General features: G+C 38.5%; 1 protein-coding gene across 9 annotated transcripts in view; it reads left to right on the forward strand.

Annotated features, from left to right (window-relative positions):
• The window catches only part of NTNG1 (netrin G1), a 376,597-nt gene that overhangs the window by 286,524 nt on the left and 73,428 nt on the right, over window positions 1-16,645 (forward strand). For all 9 annotated transcript variants that reach the window (XM_032262858.1, XM_032262856.1, XM_032262861.1 and 6 more), the window contains exon 5: window positions 15,033-15,059. In XM_032262858.1, the coding sequence (XP_032118749.1) occupies window positions 15,033-15,059 (27 nt within the window). The remainder of the gene's footprint in view (window positions 1-15,032; window positions 15,060-16,645) is intronic.

The following is a 16,645-nucleotide window of genomic DNA, read 5'->3' on the forward strand; positions in this document are numbered from 1 at the left end:
TAGTAACCATAACTTCAGCAAAGATAATACCATACCTACCCCTCTCCTTCTCTGACTGTGTTCTATGATCCATAAAAGCACTCTATGGCCAGATAAGCCTGGAAAATGCTGTGCACTATACTGACACTTAGCTATTTATATTACATCACTATAATAGAGACATTTAAGAAGTCCTACACTAAAGGAACTTATTTACCCAATGTTACTCAAACTTACTTGCTTCATGGAACACTCAATAACTTCCTAACACTCCAATGGGGACATGCTGGGCTGAACAGCTTCTTGCAGCCTAGCCATAGAAATGTCATGGAGATAGACAGAAAACTGAGCTAGTTCAGCTCTGTTCAATCTTTTACTTTTCTCTTACCCCTGTAGTCTAATATTCTTCAAAGAAAGAAAGTGAAATTGGTCTAACTTTGACATTATTTGTTCATAAATCTAACCTGAATTGTTATACAATATCTAGGGCTCCTCTGAGTGATGGAAAGTAATTTGATGATTGTTCTCTTATTTTCCCTGGTATCAAGTTTGCATTGACCAATTTATATTTTCCCAGATGTACACATGTATGTGTCTTTAATTTCCTAAGTGCTTTATATACATTAGTCCATTCTAAGCTCAATAGTCTTACTGGAAAAAGACCACTATTTTAATTGTAAATGCATGGAATATGGTGATTTCAGAGGAAAAATATCTTTTTAAGGTTTACACAGCTAGAAAGAGTGAAAGGGAGGATTTGAATCCAGGTAGCTCATGACTCTGAGGACTGCACATTGCACTGTATTGCTGATCAAGTTAAATTTGAGTGACTTTCACTGTTCTCCACTGGGATTTAGGCTCTATTTAAATACCTGTTTGAACAAGTCAGTTTTCTCTACACCTGCCCTTTTCCTACGTCTCTGTTATTTTTCTGCCTTCAAAGACACCCCTTCTATTAGTCTTTTAAATCTCCACGTTCCCCAACCCTGTCTGTTCTCAGTCTACAATTTTTTTCCCTGACATTCTAGCCTATTCTTGTGATTTTAGATCTTGGTATTATTGATTTAATAGTAATCAACCAATTCTAGCTTCAATCTTTCTAATAAATTCAGAAAAATTTTTCAGCTGTCAGTAAAGATCTCAAAGTCAATATGCTAGATACTAAATTCATTTCTTTCCCCTAAAGCATTTTTCTCTTCGCTCTATATTGAAATTCTGCTCATTTTTCAAGACTGCTCTTTGATGCCTCATTGAAGCCTGCCTAGACTCTCCTGTGCAAAATCAATTACTTCTGTCTCTCTCTCAATTCTGATAATGTGTGTAGACTTTCAACTGGTTGACTATCTCTAACCAAAAATTATTATAATAATGATAGCTACTATTTATTGTTTACTACGGGCTTTTACACTTCATGAAGTACTTTATGTGCTTTACTGGTTTAAGTCCCCACAACATCCCCATGGGATATGTACTATTATTATCCTCATTTTATTGATAAAGAAATGCAGACACAGAAAGGTTAAGTTGTCCAAAGTCCCATAGCTAATGCATGACAGAGCAAGATTTAAACTTAGCTCTGTCTCACTATAGGAACTAAAATGTGAGCAGTTTAAGAATGGGTCCATGTTTTATTCCTGGTCTTCATCAACATTTACGCAATTTTTTTTTTTTTTGAGACGGAGTCTTGCTTGTTGCCCAGGTTGGGGTGCAATGGCATGATCTGAGCTCACTGCAACCTCTGCCTCCTGGTTCAAATGATTCTCTTGCCTCAGCCTCCTGAGTAACTGGGATTACAGGCACCCGCCACCACACCCAGCTAATCTTTCGTATTTTTAGTTGAGACCGGGTTTCACCATGTTGGTATGGCTGCTCTTGAACTCCTGACCTCAGGTGATCCACTCACCTTGGCCTCCCAAAGTGCTGGGATTACAAGCATGAGCCACCGCGCCTGACCCATTTGTGGAATTACTTTTGTGAATGCATAAGTAAACCTAATAGCCCTATAATGTGCACATGGCTACATTGGCCTCCCATTTAACTTCTTGTATATCCTGCAATATGTGGTCTTCACAAGTCACCAGCTCCAACAAAAGAGACTTCAATCTCCTATAGGAGAGACCAACTGAATACTGGGGGAGCAATTTCAATAGGAAAAAGTCTCACTGGTGCTCATGGCCAGTCCAATCATCTGGATGGCACGTTGGGTGGCGAGTTTTCACAGGCCTCCCCAAGGGGTATTGACTGCCTAGGTAGCTTAAGTACCAGCCTTTCAGGCTCATGTAAAACCTAATTTTGTCAGCATAGCAAGAGAGGTTCTTCCTCACATGTGTATGACCAAGCTTGTAGGCCCAGTATTGAAAACCAGAATACCAAGTTTTTCAGGTACAACCACCAGTCTATGGTCTCATTGGACCAGATATGATTTGGAATTCAACATCTTTAGGATTGTAGAGGAGATGGATCCAAGATCTATCTAGGAATAGGAACAGCTCTGGAGTGCAGTTCCCACCAAGAACGCAGAGGGCGAGTGATCACCACATTTCCAAACAAGTTTTTATGGCCCACACCCCAGGAGATTCCTGGGTGGAAAGCACCACAAGTTTCCAGCAGGCTGAAACAGCCAGCGCAGTGAGTCTCCACACAAAAACTGACAGAATCTGGGCAGCCATTTCAGCCAGCACCTGGAATGCCTGGGAAACAGAGTTGCCTATTCAACTGAAAAACAGAGGGCTAAAACAGGGAGCCAGGTGATCTGGCTTGGTAGGTTCCACCCCCACAAAGACCAGCAATCTTAAATGCTCTGGATTGAGAGTTTCACGGCAAGCATAGCTGGACCTGGGACAGTCCAGGTCCAGCTCTGTGGGGGGAAGGGCATCCGCCATTACCAAGGCAGTCCACCACTACCAAGGCCATCTGCCATTACCAAGGCAGTCCACCATTACTGAGGCAATCCGCCATTACAGAGATAGTACACCATTACTGAGGCAGACCACCATTATCAAGGCAGTTCTAACTATACCTCTATAAATAAAGCCTCAAGGAAGTTCACACAGCAGCTGGGCAGAGCCCATGGCAGCTCAGCAATGTCTCTGCTAGCAGACTGTGACTAGGCTACCTCCTCGCTGGGTAGGGCATTTTGGAAAAAAGGCAGCAGAATAACAGGAACTTATAACTAAAGCCCCACCTTCCCAGGACAGAGCACCTGGGAAAAAAAGGTGGTTATGAATTCTGCTGCAGCAGACATAAACATACCTGCCCTGCAGCTCTGAAAGGAACAACGGAGTTCCCAGCTCAGCACTTGCACTCCTGTAAGGGACAGACTGTCTCCTCAAGCAGCTCCCTGACTCCCATATATCCCAAGAGACACCTCATAAAGGAGAGCTCAGGCTGACATCTGGTGGGTATCCTTCTGGGACAAAGATAACAAGAAGAAACTGGCAGCAACTGTTACTGTTCTGCATCCGCCACAGGTGATCCCCAGGCAAGCAGGGCCTGGAGTGGACCTCCAGCAGTCCTATAGCAGAGGGGCCTGACTGTTAGAAGGAAAACTAAAAAACAGAAAGAAATAACTTCATCATCAACAAAAAGGACATCCACTCAGAGACCCCATCTGAAAGTCACCAAGTACAAAGACCACAGATAGATAAATCCACAAAGATGGGAAGAAATCAGCACAAAAAGGATGAAAACATGCAAAATCAGAATGCCTCTCCTCCTGCAAGGGATCACAACTCATCACCAGCAAGGGAACAAAGCTGGATGGAGAATGAGTCTGATGAATTGACAGAAACAGGCTTCAAAAAATGGGTAATAACAAACTTATCTGAGCTAAGAGAACATGTTCTAACCCAATGCAAAGAAACTAAGAATCTTGAAAAAAGCTTTGAGAAAACGTTAACGAGAATAAACAGCATAGAGAAGAATCTAAATGATTGACGGAGCTGAAAAACACAACACGAGAACTTCATGAAGCATACACAAGTTTCAGTAGCCAAATAAATAGACCAAGCAGAAGAAAGGATATCAGAGGTTGAAGATCATCTTAATGAAAAGAAACGAAAAGGCAAGATTAGAGAAAAAAGGGTGAAAAGAAATGAACAAAGCCTCCAAGAAATATAGGATTATGTGAAAAGACCTAATCTACGTTTGATAGGTGTATCTGAATGTGACGGAGAGAATGAATCCAAGCTGGAAAACACTCTTCAGGATTTTATCCAGTAGAACTTCCCCAATCTAGCAAGGCAGGCCAATATTCAAGTCCAGGAAATACGGAGAACATCACAAATATATTTCTCAAGAAGAGCAACCCTAAGGCACATAATCATCATATTCACCAGGGTTGAAATGAAGGAAAAAATGCTAAGGGAAGCAAGAGAGAAAGGTTGGGTTACCCACAAAGGGAAGCCCATCAGACTCACAGTGTATCTCTCAGCAGAAACCCTACAAGCCAGAAGAGAGTGGGGGCCAATATTCAACATACTTAAAGAAAATAAATTTCAACCTAGAATTTCATATCCAGCCAAACAAAGCTTCATAAGCGAAGGAGAAATAAAACACTTTATGAACAAGCAGTTGCTCAGAGATTTCATCACCACCAGGCCTGCCTTACAAGAGCTCCTGAAAGAAGCATTAAACCTAGAAAGGAATAACCAGTACCAGCCACTCCAAAAATGTACCAAATGGTAAAGAGGATCAATGCAATGCAGAAACTGTGTCAACTAATGGGTAAACCAGCTAGCATCAACATGGCAGGATCAAATTCACACATAACAATATTAACTTTAAGTGTAAATGGGCTAAATGCCCCAAACAAAAGACACAAACTGGCAAATTGGATAAAAAGTCAAAACCCATCGGTGTGCTATATCCAGGAAACCCATCTCACATGCAAGGACACACATAGGCTCAAAATAAAGGGATGGAGGAAGATCTACCAAGCAAATGGTGAGCAAACAAAAGCAGGAGTTGCAATCCTAGTTTCTGATAAAATAGACTTTAAACCAACAAAGATCAAAAGAGACAAAGGAGGGCATTAAAGTATAGTAAAAGGGTCAATGCAACAAGAAGAGCTAATGATCCTATATATACGCACCTAATACAAGAGCACCCAGATAAATAAAGCAAGTTCTTAATGACCTACAAAGAGACTTAGACTCCCACGCAATAATAGTGGGAGACTTTAATACTCCACTGTCGATATTAGACAGATCAACAAGACAGAAAATTAACAAGGATATCCAGGACTTGAACTCAGATCTGGACCAAGCAAACCTAATAGACATTTACAGAACTGTCCACCCCAAATCTACAGAATATACATTCTTCTCAGCACCACATCACACCTACTCTAAAATTGACCACATAGTTAGAAGTAAATCACTCCTCAGCAAATGCAAAAGAATGGAAATCGTAACAAACCATCCCTCTGACTACAGTGCAATTAAATTAGAACTCAGGATTAAGAAAGTAACTAAGAACTGCACAACTTCATGGAAATTGAACAACTGGCTCTTGAATGTTGACTGGATAAACAAGGAAATGAAGACAGAAATAAAGACATTCTTCAAAACCAATGAGAATGAGGATACAGTGTACCAGAATCTCTGGGACACATTTAAAACAGTCTCTAGAGGAAAATATATAGCAATAAATGCCCACATGAGAAGCAAGGAAAGATCTAAAATCAACACGCTATCATCAAAATTGAAAGAGGAAAAGGTACAAGATCAAAGAAACTCAAAAGCTAGCAGAAGACAAGAAATAACAACGATCAGAGCAGAACTGAAGGAGATAGAGACACAAAAAAACCTTTCAAAAAAATCAATAAATCCAGGAGTTGGTTTTTTGAAAAGATCAACAAAATAGACAGACCACTAGCCAGATTAATAAGAAAAGAGAGAGTAATCAAATAGATGCAATAAGAAACGATAAAAGGGATATAACCACAGATTCCACAGAAATAGAAACTACCATCTGAGATTACTACAAACAACTCTAATCACATAAACCAGGAAACCTGGAAGAAATGGATAAATTCCTGGACACTTGCACCCTCCCAAGCCTAAACCAGGAAGAAGTCGAAACCCTGAATAGACCAATAACAAGGGCTGAAGCTGAGGCAGCAATTAATAGCCTACCAACCAAAACAAGTCCAAGTCCAGATGGGTTCACAGCTGAAATCTACCAGACATACAAAGAAGAGCTGGTTCTAGTCCTTCTGAAATTATTCCAAGCAATTCAAAAAGAGGAAATCCTTCCCAAATCATTTTATAAGACCAACATCATTCTGATACCAAAACCCGGCAGAGACTCCACAAGAAAAGAAAACTTTAGGCCAATATCCATGATGAACATAGATGCAAAAATCTTCAATAAAATACTAACAAACCAACTGCAAAAGCACATCAAAAAGCTTTTCCGTGATGATCAAGTAGGCTTCATTCTAGGGATGTAAGGCTGGTTTAACATATGCAAATCTATAAACGTAATTCATCACATAAACAGAACCAAAGACAAAAAACACATGATTATCTCAATAGATGCAGAGAAGGCCTTCAACAAAATTCAACAGCCCTTTATGCTAAAAACCCTCAATAAACTAGGTATCAATAGAACATATCTCAAAATAATAAAAGCTATTTATGAGAAACCCACAGCTAATATCATATTGAATAGGCAAAAACTGGGAGCATTCCCTTTGAAATGTGGCACTAGACAAGGATGCCCTCTCTCACCAATCCTATTCAATATAGTATTGGAAGTTCTAGCCAGAGCAATCAGGCAAGAAAAAGAAATAAAGGATGTTCAATTAGGAAAGGAGGAAGTCAAATTGTCTCTATTTGCAGATGACATGATTGCATATTTAGAAGACCCCATTGTCTCAGCCCAAAATCTCCTGCAACTGATAAGTAACTTCAGCAAAGTTTCAGGAGACAACATCAATGTGCAGAAATCACAAGCATTCCTATACACAAATAACAGACTTAAAGAGAGCCAAATCAAGAACGAAGTGCCATTCACAATTGCTATAAAGAGAATAAAATACCTAGGAATACAACTAACAAAGGATGTAAAGGACCTCTTCAAGGAGAACTACAAACCACTTCTCAAGGAAATAAGAGAGGACACAAACATATGGAGAAACATTCCATGTTCATGGTTAGGAAGAATCAATATTGTGAAAATGGCCATACTGCCCAAAGTAATTTAAAGATTCAATGCTATCCCCATAAAGCTACCTGTGACCTCTTCACAGAACTGGAAAAAAACACCTTAAACTTCATATGGAGCCAAAAGAGAGCCTGCATAGCCAAGTCAATTCTAAGCAAAAAGAACAAAGCTGGAGGCATCATGCTACCTGACTTCAAACTATACTACAAGGCTACAGTAATCAAAACAGCATGGTACTGGTACAAAAACAGAGATATAAACCAGCAGAACAGAACAGAGGCATTGGAGGCAACGCCGCACATCTATAACCATCTGATCTTTGACAAACCTGACAAAAACAAGCAATGGGGAAAGGATTCCCTGTTTAGTAAATTGTGTTGGGAAAACTGGCTAGCCATGTGCAGAAAGCAGAAACTGGACTCCTTCCTGATACATTACACTACAATTAACTTCAGATGGATTAATGGCTTAAACACAAGACCTAACACCATAAAAAACCTAGAAGAAAACCTAGGCAATACCATTCAGGACATAGGCACAGGCAAGGACTTCATGACTAAAACACCAAAAGCATTGGCAACAAAAGCCAAAATAGGCAAATGGGATCTAATTAAACTCCAGAGCTTCTGCACAGCAAAAGAAACAATCATTAGTGTGAGCTGGCAACCAACAGAATGGGATAAAATTTTTGCAATCTACCCATCTGACAAAGGGCTAATATCCAGAATCTACAAAGAACTAAAACAGATTTACAAGAAAAAAAAAAGACAAACCCATTCAAAAGTGGGTGAAGGACATGAACAGACACTTTTCAAAAGAAGACATATATGAGGCCAACAAATATATGAAAAAATGTTCATCATCACTGGTCATTAAAGAAATGCAAATCAAAACCAAATTGATATACCATCTCATGCCAGTTAGAATAGCGATCATTAAAAATCTGTAGACAACAGATGCTGGAGAGGATGTGGAGAAATAGGAACACTTTTACACTGTCGTTGGGAGTATAAATTAGTTCAACCATTGTGGAAGACAGTGTGGCAATTCCTCAAGGATCTAGAAATAGAAATTCCATTCGACCCAGCAATCCCATTACTGGGTATATACCCCATAAATTATAAATCATTCAATTATAAAGACACATGCACATGTATGTTCATTGCAGCACTGTTTACAATAGCAAAGACCTGGAACCAACCCAAATGCCCATCGATGATAGACTGGACAAGGAAAATGTGGCACATATACACCATGGAATACTATGCAGCCATAAAAAATGATGAGTTTATGTCCTTTGTAGGGACATGGATGAATCTGGAAATCATCATTCTCAGCAAACTGACATAAGAACAGAAAATCAAACACTGCATGTTCTCACTCATAGGCGGGTGTTGAACAATGAGTACACGTGGACACAGGGAGGGGAGCATCACACAGTGGGGTCTATTGGAGGGATAATAGGACAATTCTGCATGTTTTGCACATGTACCCCAGAACCTAAAGTGCAATAAAGTATATATTAACAAAACAATCTTTAGGATTGTATAAAGGTAATATAGTGCATGTATATTACAACAATACGCACAGCAGAATATTAGGCAGCACCATTTAATCAGACATTTTAATATTTCTACAGCAAACATGATTATTCTCAGCAACTGGAATGATGGAAAACTATAAATAATACTCTCACATCAGTTCCAGTACAGTTTTGCCACCTAGTTAGTTCAAATCACATTAGGTCGTATGGCAGGGACATTTTTAAAAACATTGTAGTTTTCATAGTTTTTCATTTTTTTAATTTGAAGTCTGAGTAATAAAGACCGTGCCCTGAAACAAATGGAAAGACAGTACAGAATGGTGGTCATCGGCCCAATTCTCGTACCTGGACTCTGGGCTCAAATTTCCTTCCCAACAGATTGAGATGATCTTGGGCAAGTTACTTAGCTTCTGTTTGAGTTTTCTCCATCTGTAAAATCAGCCTGATTATTGACTTCATAAGATTGTCATAAAATTAAATGAATTAGTACATGTAAGGCATTTAGACAGTCCCAGGCACACAGAAAGCAACAGTTCAATTACCTGCTATGGTCATTATGTTTTCCCTGAGACCCAGCACATAAGCAGCAGATTCTCCCCTTGGAGATAGCAGCTATGTGGGGAGATATATTGTGGCCAACTGCCTGTCTGTTCATCCACAATATGAAATAACTGTTATGGTGTTCAAAAATATCCAAGTCCTTATGACCAGTGTATTCTCTTTCCTGTAATTAAGTCTACATGCAGAATCAGATAATAATCAGGAGGTTGCTTCGTGAGCGTGGGATCAGGGAATTTAAATGACTTGAATCTTAATAACATCAGGCTGAAACATCCTGACCCATCCATCCTGCCATAGGGTCAGCCTTCTTCATGCCAACAGGACACTGAAGGTCTGAAAGGTTACAGATTACCACTGGCACTCTTGAGAGCATGATAGGACAGTACTGTCACCATATGTGTCTGGATGCTGCTTTTGTGAGGCTTCTACTTTCTGATTAGCTAGTTCTTCCACTCTTCAGATATGTTAACATGGTAAGTCAGGTTAATCTCACCTCTGTTGAGTCTGCTACACGCACTCAGGCCCCCAGCCCTGCTACTGCTGTAAGATGACTGTAGCTATCTCTGCTTGGATCATTTATATGATCATTTCACAGCATATTTTTTTGAAGGCGATCTTATTTCCCTCACTTTCAAGTTCCTGGGAGACAAGTCACTGCATCTCCTATCAACGGCAGTTTATACTAGGGTCAGGACTGGAAGGACATTGGAAATAATTCCTCTGGAATACAAATGAATCTGCAGAATGTACACTACTAATTATCTACCTTTTCTTCAACTTGAAGTTTGTTTTGGAGTTAGAGTTTCCCATGGCTGCAGTCTGGCTATAAGAAGATCTAGTTACCTACCTGATGGGTTTTTCAAACCATCTATCACAACACTGGTAATTTTTCCCCTCAATTTGAAGCATGCCAAATCCTTATCCCTTCTGCTTCCTTCCTGATGAAAAACTGCTGAATCTTCCATTGATTCTCAAAAGGAGTTATGGCTTTTAGGACTGCATTAATCTGCTTCTGAAGATGAGGGTATTTATTTTTGAGATCTTCATGATTTTGACTTCTTTAAGCATAACTGTGTATCCTTAAGCTATTTACTTGGTTGAGAGAGAAGTAAAATTATTTTAAATAAAGAAAATATCACATTATTGTATTGTGTAATTCTACTAGGTTCTCATCCCCCTAATTGCAGCAGAATATCTTTAAAACAGACATTAAAATAAATGTGGGGGAAGGAAGGGCTGATTGAGGAAAGAATAATTCCAACTACCTACAAGGCAAGTGCTTTTTCATTTTTTCATCATGTGGTAGCATAATGGCCCTTTGGCTTACTCAACACATATGTATATCTGTGGCTGAAGTGATATTTTGATTCTAGAAGCATTAATGATAACATAATACTAATTGCAGAAACTTCTGTTAAAACTCATGCACCAGGGTCGGCCGTGGTGGCACCCACATATAATCCCAGCACTTTGGGAGGCCAAGGGGGTGGATCACATAAGGTCAGGAGTTCGAGACCAGCCTGATCAAGACAGCGAAACTCTGTCTCTACTAAAAATACAAAAATTAGCCAGGCATGTTGGCATGTGCCTGTAATCCCAGCTACTTGGGAGGCTGAGGCAGGAGAATCACTTGAACCCGGAAAGTTGCAGTGAGCAAAGATTAAGCCACTATACTGCAGCCTGGGTGACAAAACTAGACTGTCTCAAAAAAAAAAAAAGCCTCATGCACACCTGTGCTTCATTTCCTCAGCACAAGCTCAGCAATGTCTCACACAGGGACTAGAAATTACATGCTCCGATGTTGACTCTAAAAGGGTGCACTTGGACAAGGCCCTGGAATCTCTTTATGCCTCTTCTATAAAATGATAGGGCTAAATAAGAAGATGTCTTAAATCCCTTTCAGCTTTCTTTTTTTTTTTAACACACTTTCTGAACTAACTTATCTAGTATCTTCCTTCCTTCTTTCTAATTTACCTATCATCTCTTTATCTTTCCCAAGTATTTTTGAGGTTGTTCTGGAGTTGAATTTGAGCTCATGGAGCTTAAACTTCAGGATCCCTCACTGGACTCCTTCTAAATTAAAAAAAAAAAAAAAAGATATATATATATATATATATATAGTAAAATATCTAGATTTTTGTGTACTTAGTTTAATATTTTGTTCCATTTCTTAAAGAGAGGACACAGAATTGTACACATTTTATGCCCCACAAAGTCTGCACTCGTCTCTGGGTATGTTAAGAAAAAAGACAAATACAAATAAGAGTATCAAAAAATGAAATTTCAGCAGAAGATCCGAGAAAAGGAATAGACAGGAAGTAGGCCAGACATTAAATGCTAAACAGTTTCCCCAGTTGAGCATCAAACTGAGCTCTGAGTTTCATAGAAGGCACAATGGTAAAAGGAATTTGTCCACTGCATAACTCTTGTTATAAGAATGGAGGATGTGTTCAAAGATAATATTTATTATTAATATTAATAATTAATGTCCATTAATCCTGAACTCTGAGAAATGTCTCAGTGGAGCATTTTATAGGGGATAAAATCATACTTTGACCAAAAGTGATGTTTTCACAATGATAGAAATTTTCATGGGAATAAGTAATAAATTTTTTATCCAGTATACATTGAGCAACTCTTATGTCATCGGACACTTTCCCAGGCAGATACAACAGGTACAGAAAGGAACAAGACATGGAACTTGTGCCCTCAGCTCTGGCAAGCAAGCACATGAAGACAGGCAAAAACAAGTGGATAAATTGATCATGGAGGCCTGTACAAAATGCTGTGGCATCAAAAGGAGAGAGTAGCTAACTCACATCAGGGATATGGAGGAGGAAGGAAATAAATGACTGCAGAGCTCAGTTTCAAATGTAATAATATTCTTTACATGGTAATTGTCACTTCATAGAGAATGTTACAAAACTGCCAACATGTGGCTAGACGTTTTCCTGGGCACAATCTGACTCACATTCCTGTGACTTTTAGGTACAGTCACTGTTTGCTATAAAATGGAATTGTATTCATTGATTCATTCCTCACAAACCCTAAAGACACCCTACCTTTCATGAAATAAATTGTTGCAGTTCATTTCTAGGCCTCTCTGTCGTATTGCCTTGAGTGTTTGAGGAATTTCTCCTGGCTTACCTGTAGCCTTTTTAATGGATTTATGGGTGTATTCAATTTTTTGTTATCTGCAGAGAACAAAAAACAAGGTATTTGGGCATTAAAATAAGAAGCATTAGAAAAAATAATGATACTTAAAAATATACTAGTGGGCATCCCTTGGTGTTCAGATATTTTCAGCTTCAAAGGTCTTCATTCAAATGAGCAGTTTAAAAATCTTTTCTAATCAATTCCCATTTTACAGCAGAGGAATAAAAAAAAATGACTCATCTGGCAGCACCACAAAAAATTGTAAGCCACAAAATGAGGAACAGCCTGAATTTTAAGAATCCAACGTTAGGTAATAGAAAACATCTTCATGAGAAAAACAGAATCTCCTAATATCCTCACTTGGTGAGGTTTTTATACTTAGAATGAACATTGCTTTCCTGCACTGGTATCTCCAAAGGAATGAAAAAATTTATGCATCTTTCTAAAGTACTCAGCTGCAGCAAGTCCTGCATCAAACAGTCTTGCGAGTTTATTCTTCATTGTATCGTACCAAACACCCCGAGATCTCTGCCTTGCATAATGCCTGGCCTTCTAGGGCCATTTAAGTTTGTAAACACTTGAGAATTCTCTTCCTGGCATTCCAACTTCCATTTTTTTTGATGGATTACAAGAGGCAAGCAGTGCCTTGCAATGGAGCAGGATTTTCAATTACGGGGAAATTTGGAACTTCTGCAATTGATACTAAAATTATGATGCTGCTATCATATCTCACTCAACAGGGGATTTGCAAAGGAAAAAAAAAATAAAGATTCAGTACCAAGTCACTGTCACATGGCAGCAAATGTAGTCAATTGAAGTGTCAGGTCAGGAATTCAGCAGTCCTTTGCAGAAATCATATTCAGCTTGAAATTCGTAGGATAGAGTTAAAACATGGAAATGGAAATTTGGATTTCCAATTTTGGTTGATCAGTAATTAAGCTGAAGCATACAAACTCTGAGCATTTAAAATCAATATGTTTTTATGATTCTAATAACTAAAATTCAGACTTCATTATTTCCAGGGTTTTAAAAACATCATAGTAATCCTTAATTTCTTATTCTCTCCTACCCAATACAAAATAGGAAAGTAGTTCTTGGCTTTAAAGAATACAAAACTAGAAATCTCAGAGCAAGCTCCCATGATTAGTTAAAATAAATCAAGAGCTGTTGTTCAAAGGTAAATACTAAATAGAAGCTTAATGATTTTTACAGTTACCACCTGTTACTATACTTCAATAATGTGAAGAACAAGTCTGAACAACTCTTTAACAGCTATTGTTTATTGGCTGCGTACCATGTGTCAGACATTTTTATGGATTATCTCATTCAACCCTCATGACATCCCTATGCAGATCTTACTAGCCCTTTTTCAGATGAGGAAACAGTGCAGAGAAGCTAGCAGACTTGTCTAATATCACCCAGCTAAGCAACAGTAAAGCAGAATTCTGAGTGCTGTGTGATTCCCATCACATGTTTTCACCCATACAGCTACCCAAATTAGTGGTGAAGATGTACCCTGGCTTTTAATTAACAGCATCTATCATAATGTTGCTTGGTGAATGAGCTATAACAATAATAGTAATCATAGCAAAGACAGATCTAGTACATACTACCTGTCAAGCAATACTCTGAGTGCTTTACATCTATCAGTTTATATAACTCTTGCAAACAACCCTAAGAGTTTTTTTAAAAAAAAAAAAAAAAGAAAAAAGACTGACCTACTGAGGATCAGCAACTTGCCACAAGGTCAAATTTAGGAGTTGGAGTCAAACAGCAGATTCAGACAGCCTGACTTCTGAGCCCAGACTCTTGGCCACAGAACTATATTGTTTAATTAGGAATTTGAATCTGGATACAGACTAAATTCATGTCCACATTTATACCAAGTCCAGCCATATTCTGAAATGGCTCCTCTACCTTGGCACAACTTGTGAATTAAAGTGAAAGCTGAAAAATCGATGAAGTCCATGATCAATATGAACAGCCTAATGTATTCTTGAATTATTCCGCTCAATTAAGTTTCTATTACAGAGTTTAATCCACATATCTGACAAGTAAAAGAGGAATAAAAATGATGGTTATATGAAATTAATCAAATAAAATGCCAGGTGATTTTCAACAGCTAACACATGCGTCTCATAACACGTTTTTAAAGGTCTATTGTATATGTGAATATATTTGCAAAGGTCCACACAGTGTATATTTGGTACTCTGTGCCCATTATGTAAGCCTGGTTTATTGTCTTATTTTGAACAACATACGAATGTTCATTAATCTTAAGAGAAACACAAAATGTCGGATGTCATGAGGCTTACTTGAACCAGATGCTGAAATGAGTATTAACCTCACAACTCTGATGAGCCCAGGAGTTCTAGAATGAAAACGGAATGGCTGCAGTTACTGGAAATTTGTGTGATTTGTGTGTGTGTGTGTGTGTGTGTGTGTGTGTGTGTGTGTGTGATGTGTATACGCATACATATATACACACAGATTTTGTGTGTGCTAATTTCCTAATAGTCTGAATGTTATCGTGTCAAGTTTCTGAGATTTTTATATTAAGTTGAAGATGTTATATGGTAATAACTAGCTAACAGCTTTTCTTTGTTGTTTTCTTTCTCTCCAGGTATCCCCAGTATTTCCAGTATTGGTAGTAAGTAAAACAACAACAACAACAACAACAACAAAACACCAAACCAAGTCTAGGCTAGCTTTGCTTTGTCGTTCAGCTCCTCAGATCTATTTTCCCAGTGTCCATTTCTGATGTGATAGGGTATTTTATGAATTGCATTTTTGTGTTGATTTTCTGCACAGATCTGGTGAGAACACAGACAAAATTATTATTTGTGCATAACTCCATGAACATGGCAGTGCTACGGCTTTCCTGAAATACTCTTAACCAATGAGGGCTACCTAGACTGAGGTGCAATTACTTAGATAATCATCATCATTTAGCAAAAATATAAGTAGTCCTATTTATCCATACTTACTAACCAGCAAACAAATTGAACTCTCTCTCTCTTAGACTGGATTTGGATTTCTAACATAATTTTAAAAAGCAGAAAATGAAAGCCAATGCATGCCTTGGGTGGATTCATCAGAACCCAAGAAAAAGTCCATGAAACCAAGGGGAGGGAATTTGGTTAACGCATTAATCTCTAAGTTTTGTGAAGGCCTGAAAGAGGCAAGTTTGTGATCACTAGTCTTTCTGGAGAGATAAAGGAAAAAGAGAATCTGTGCATTCATTTCTCCCTTCTCAAATACAATGATCTATGTCTTCTTGACTGCTTAGCTTTGAGTTTGATAGAGAAAGAGCATTAAAAAATATGTGCAGAATTTTGGAGTATGAGTACTAGAAATTCCTGCAATAAATTTGTTGGTATGAATCTAAGCAATTGAAGAGAAACCCCTCTTCAATCGTCTGTAGAACACTTCTCCAGTATCACTACAAAGAACTTTCTCCCTGCTATCACGGGAGAACCAGGTGTAGCTCCTTCTTCATGTGGAAAATAATGGTGCCCTCATACCAAGCCTGAAATTTCCATTAAGAAAGTGCCCAATAACTTTACACAGCAAAATTGTACATATTTTTATATATTGCACCCTTTGTCTCTACTGGCTAAAATCTTTCAACAACTGCTAAGTAACTGATTGGAAATAAATTACTGATTTATTAGCAAGATTATGCCTGGTAAGCAGAGAGAATTTTCACTGTAGTGTCACCCCTCATAGGTGTAGGTGCTGTGCCAGGCACGGTGATCACAGTGTAAACAGCCATTGAATAATTGCAATTCCCAGCATCCATCTAAAAAGCAATGCCCTGATAATCTGGATAAAGCAACTTCCTGCTTCTTATAAATGCACAGTCAGGTCTCCCAATTTATAAATCAACCCAGTTTACTTGGGCTTGTGAATAGGCCTGGACACTGATTTCTTAAGCACTAGATGTGGTAAATGCCATGAAAATTGGCCACTTTGTAAATAGAAGTAGTGTTCACTTCCATTTAGAGATACCAGCCTGATGCTACAGCATCCTCTTTGTGATCTGGTTGAAACAGCATCAGTGTTAGAAACTTGCAAATGAAAACCTTTGGCTCTAACAGTCTAATTTTTCTGCTTTAGTATGCCCCTTGGCATTTGCCTAACTGTATATATACCCCACAATGTGCTCCTTTCAGGCCTTGACAATTGCATTTGCACGTGCATTTTAGTGCCACAGGGAAGCAAGTAGAAGCAAGC

This window comes from Sapajus apella, unplaced genomic scaffold (genome assembly GCF_009761245.1).
Source record: "Sapajus apella isolate SASKATOON/1434 unplaced genomic scaffold, GSC_monkey_1.0 scaffold131, whole genome shotgun sequence".
NCBI classification, from domain to species: Eukaryota; Metazoa; Chordata; class Mammalia; order Primates; family Cebidae; genus Sapajus; species Sapajus apella.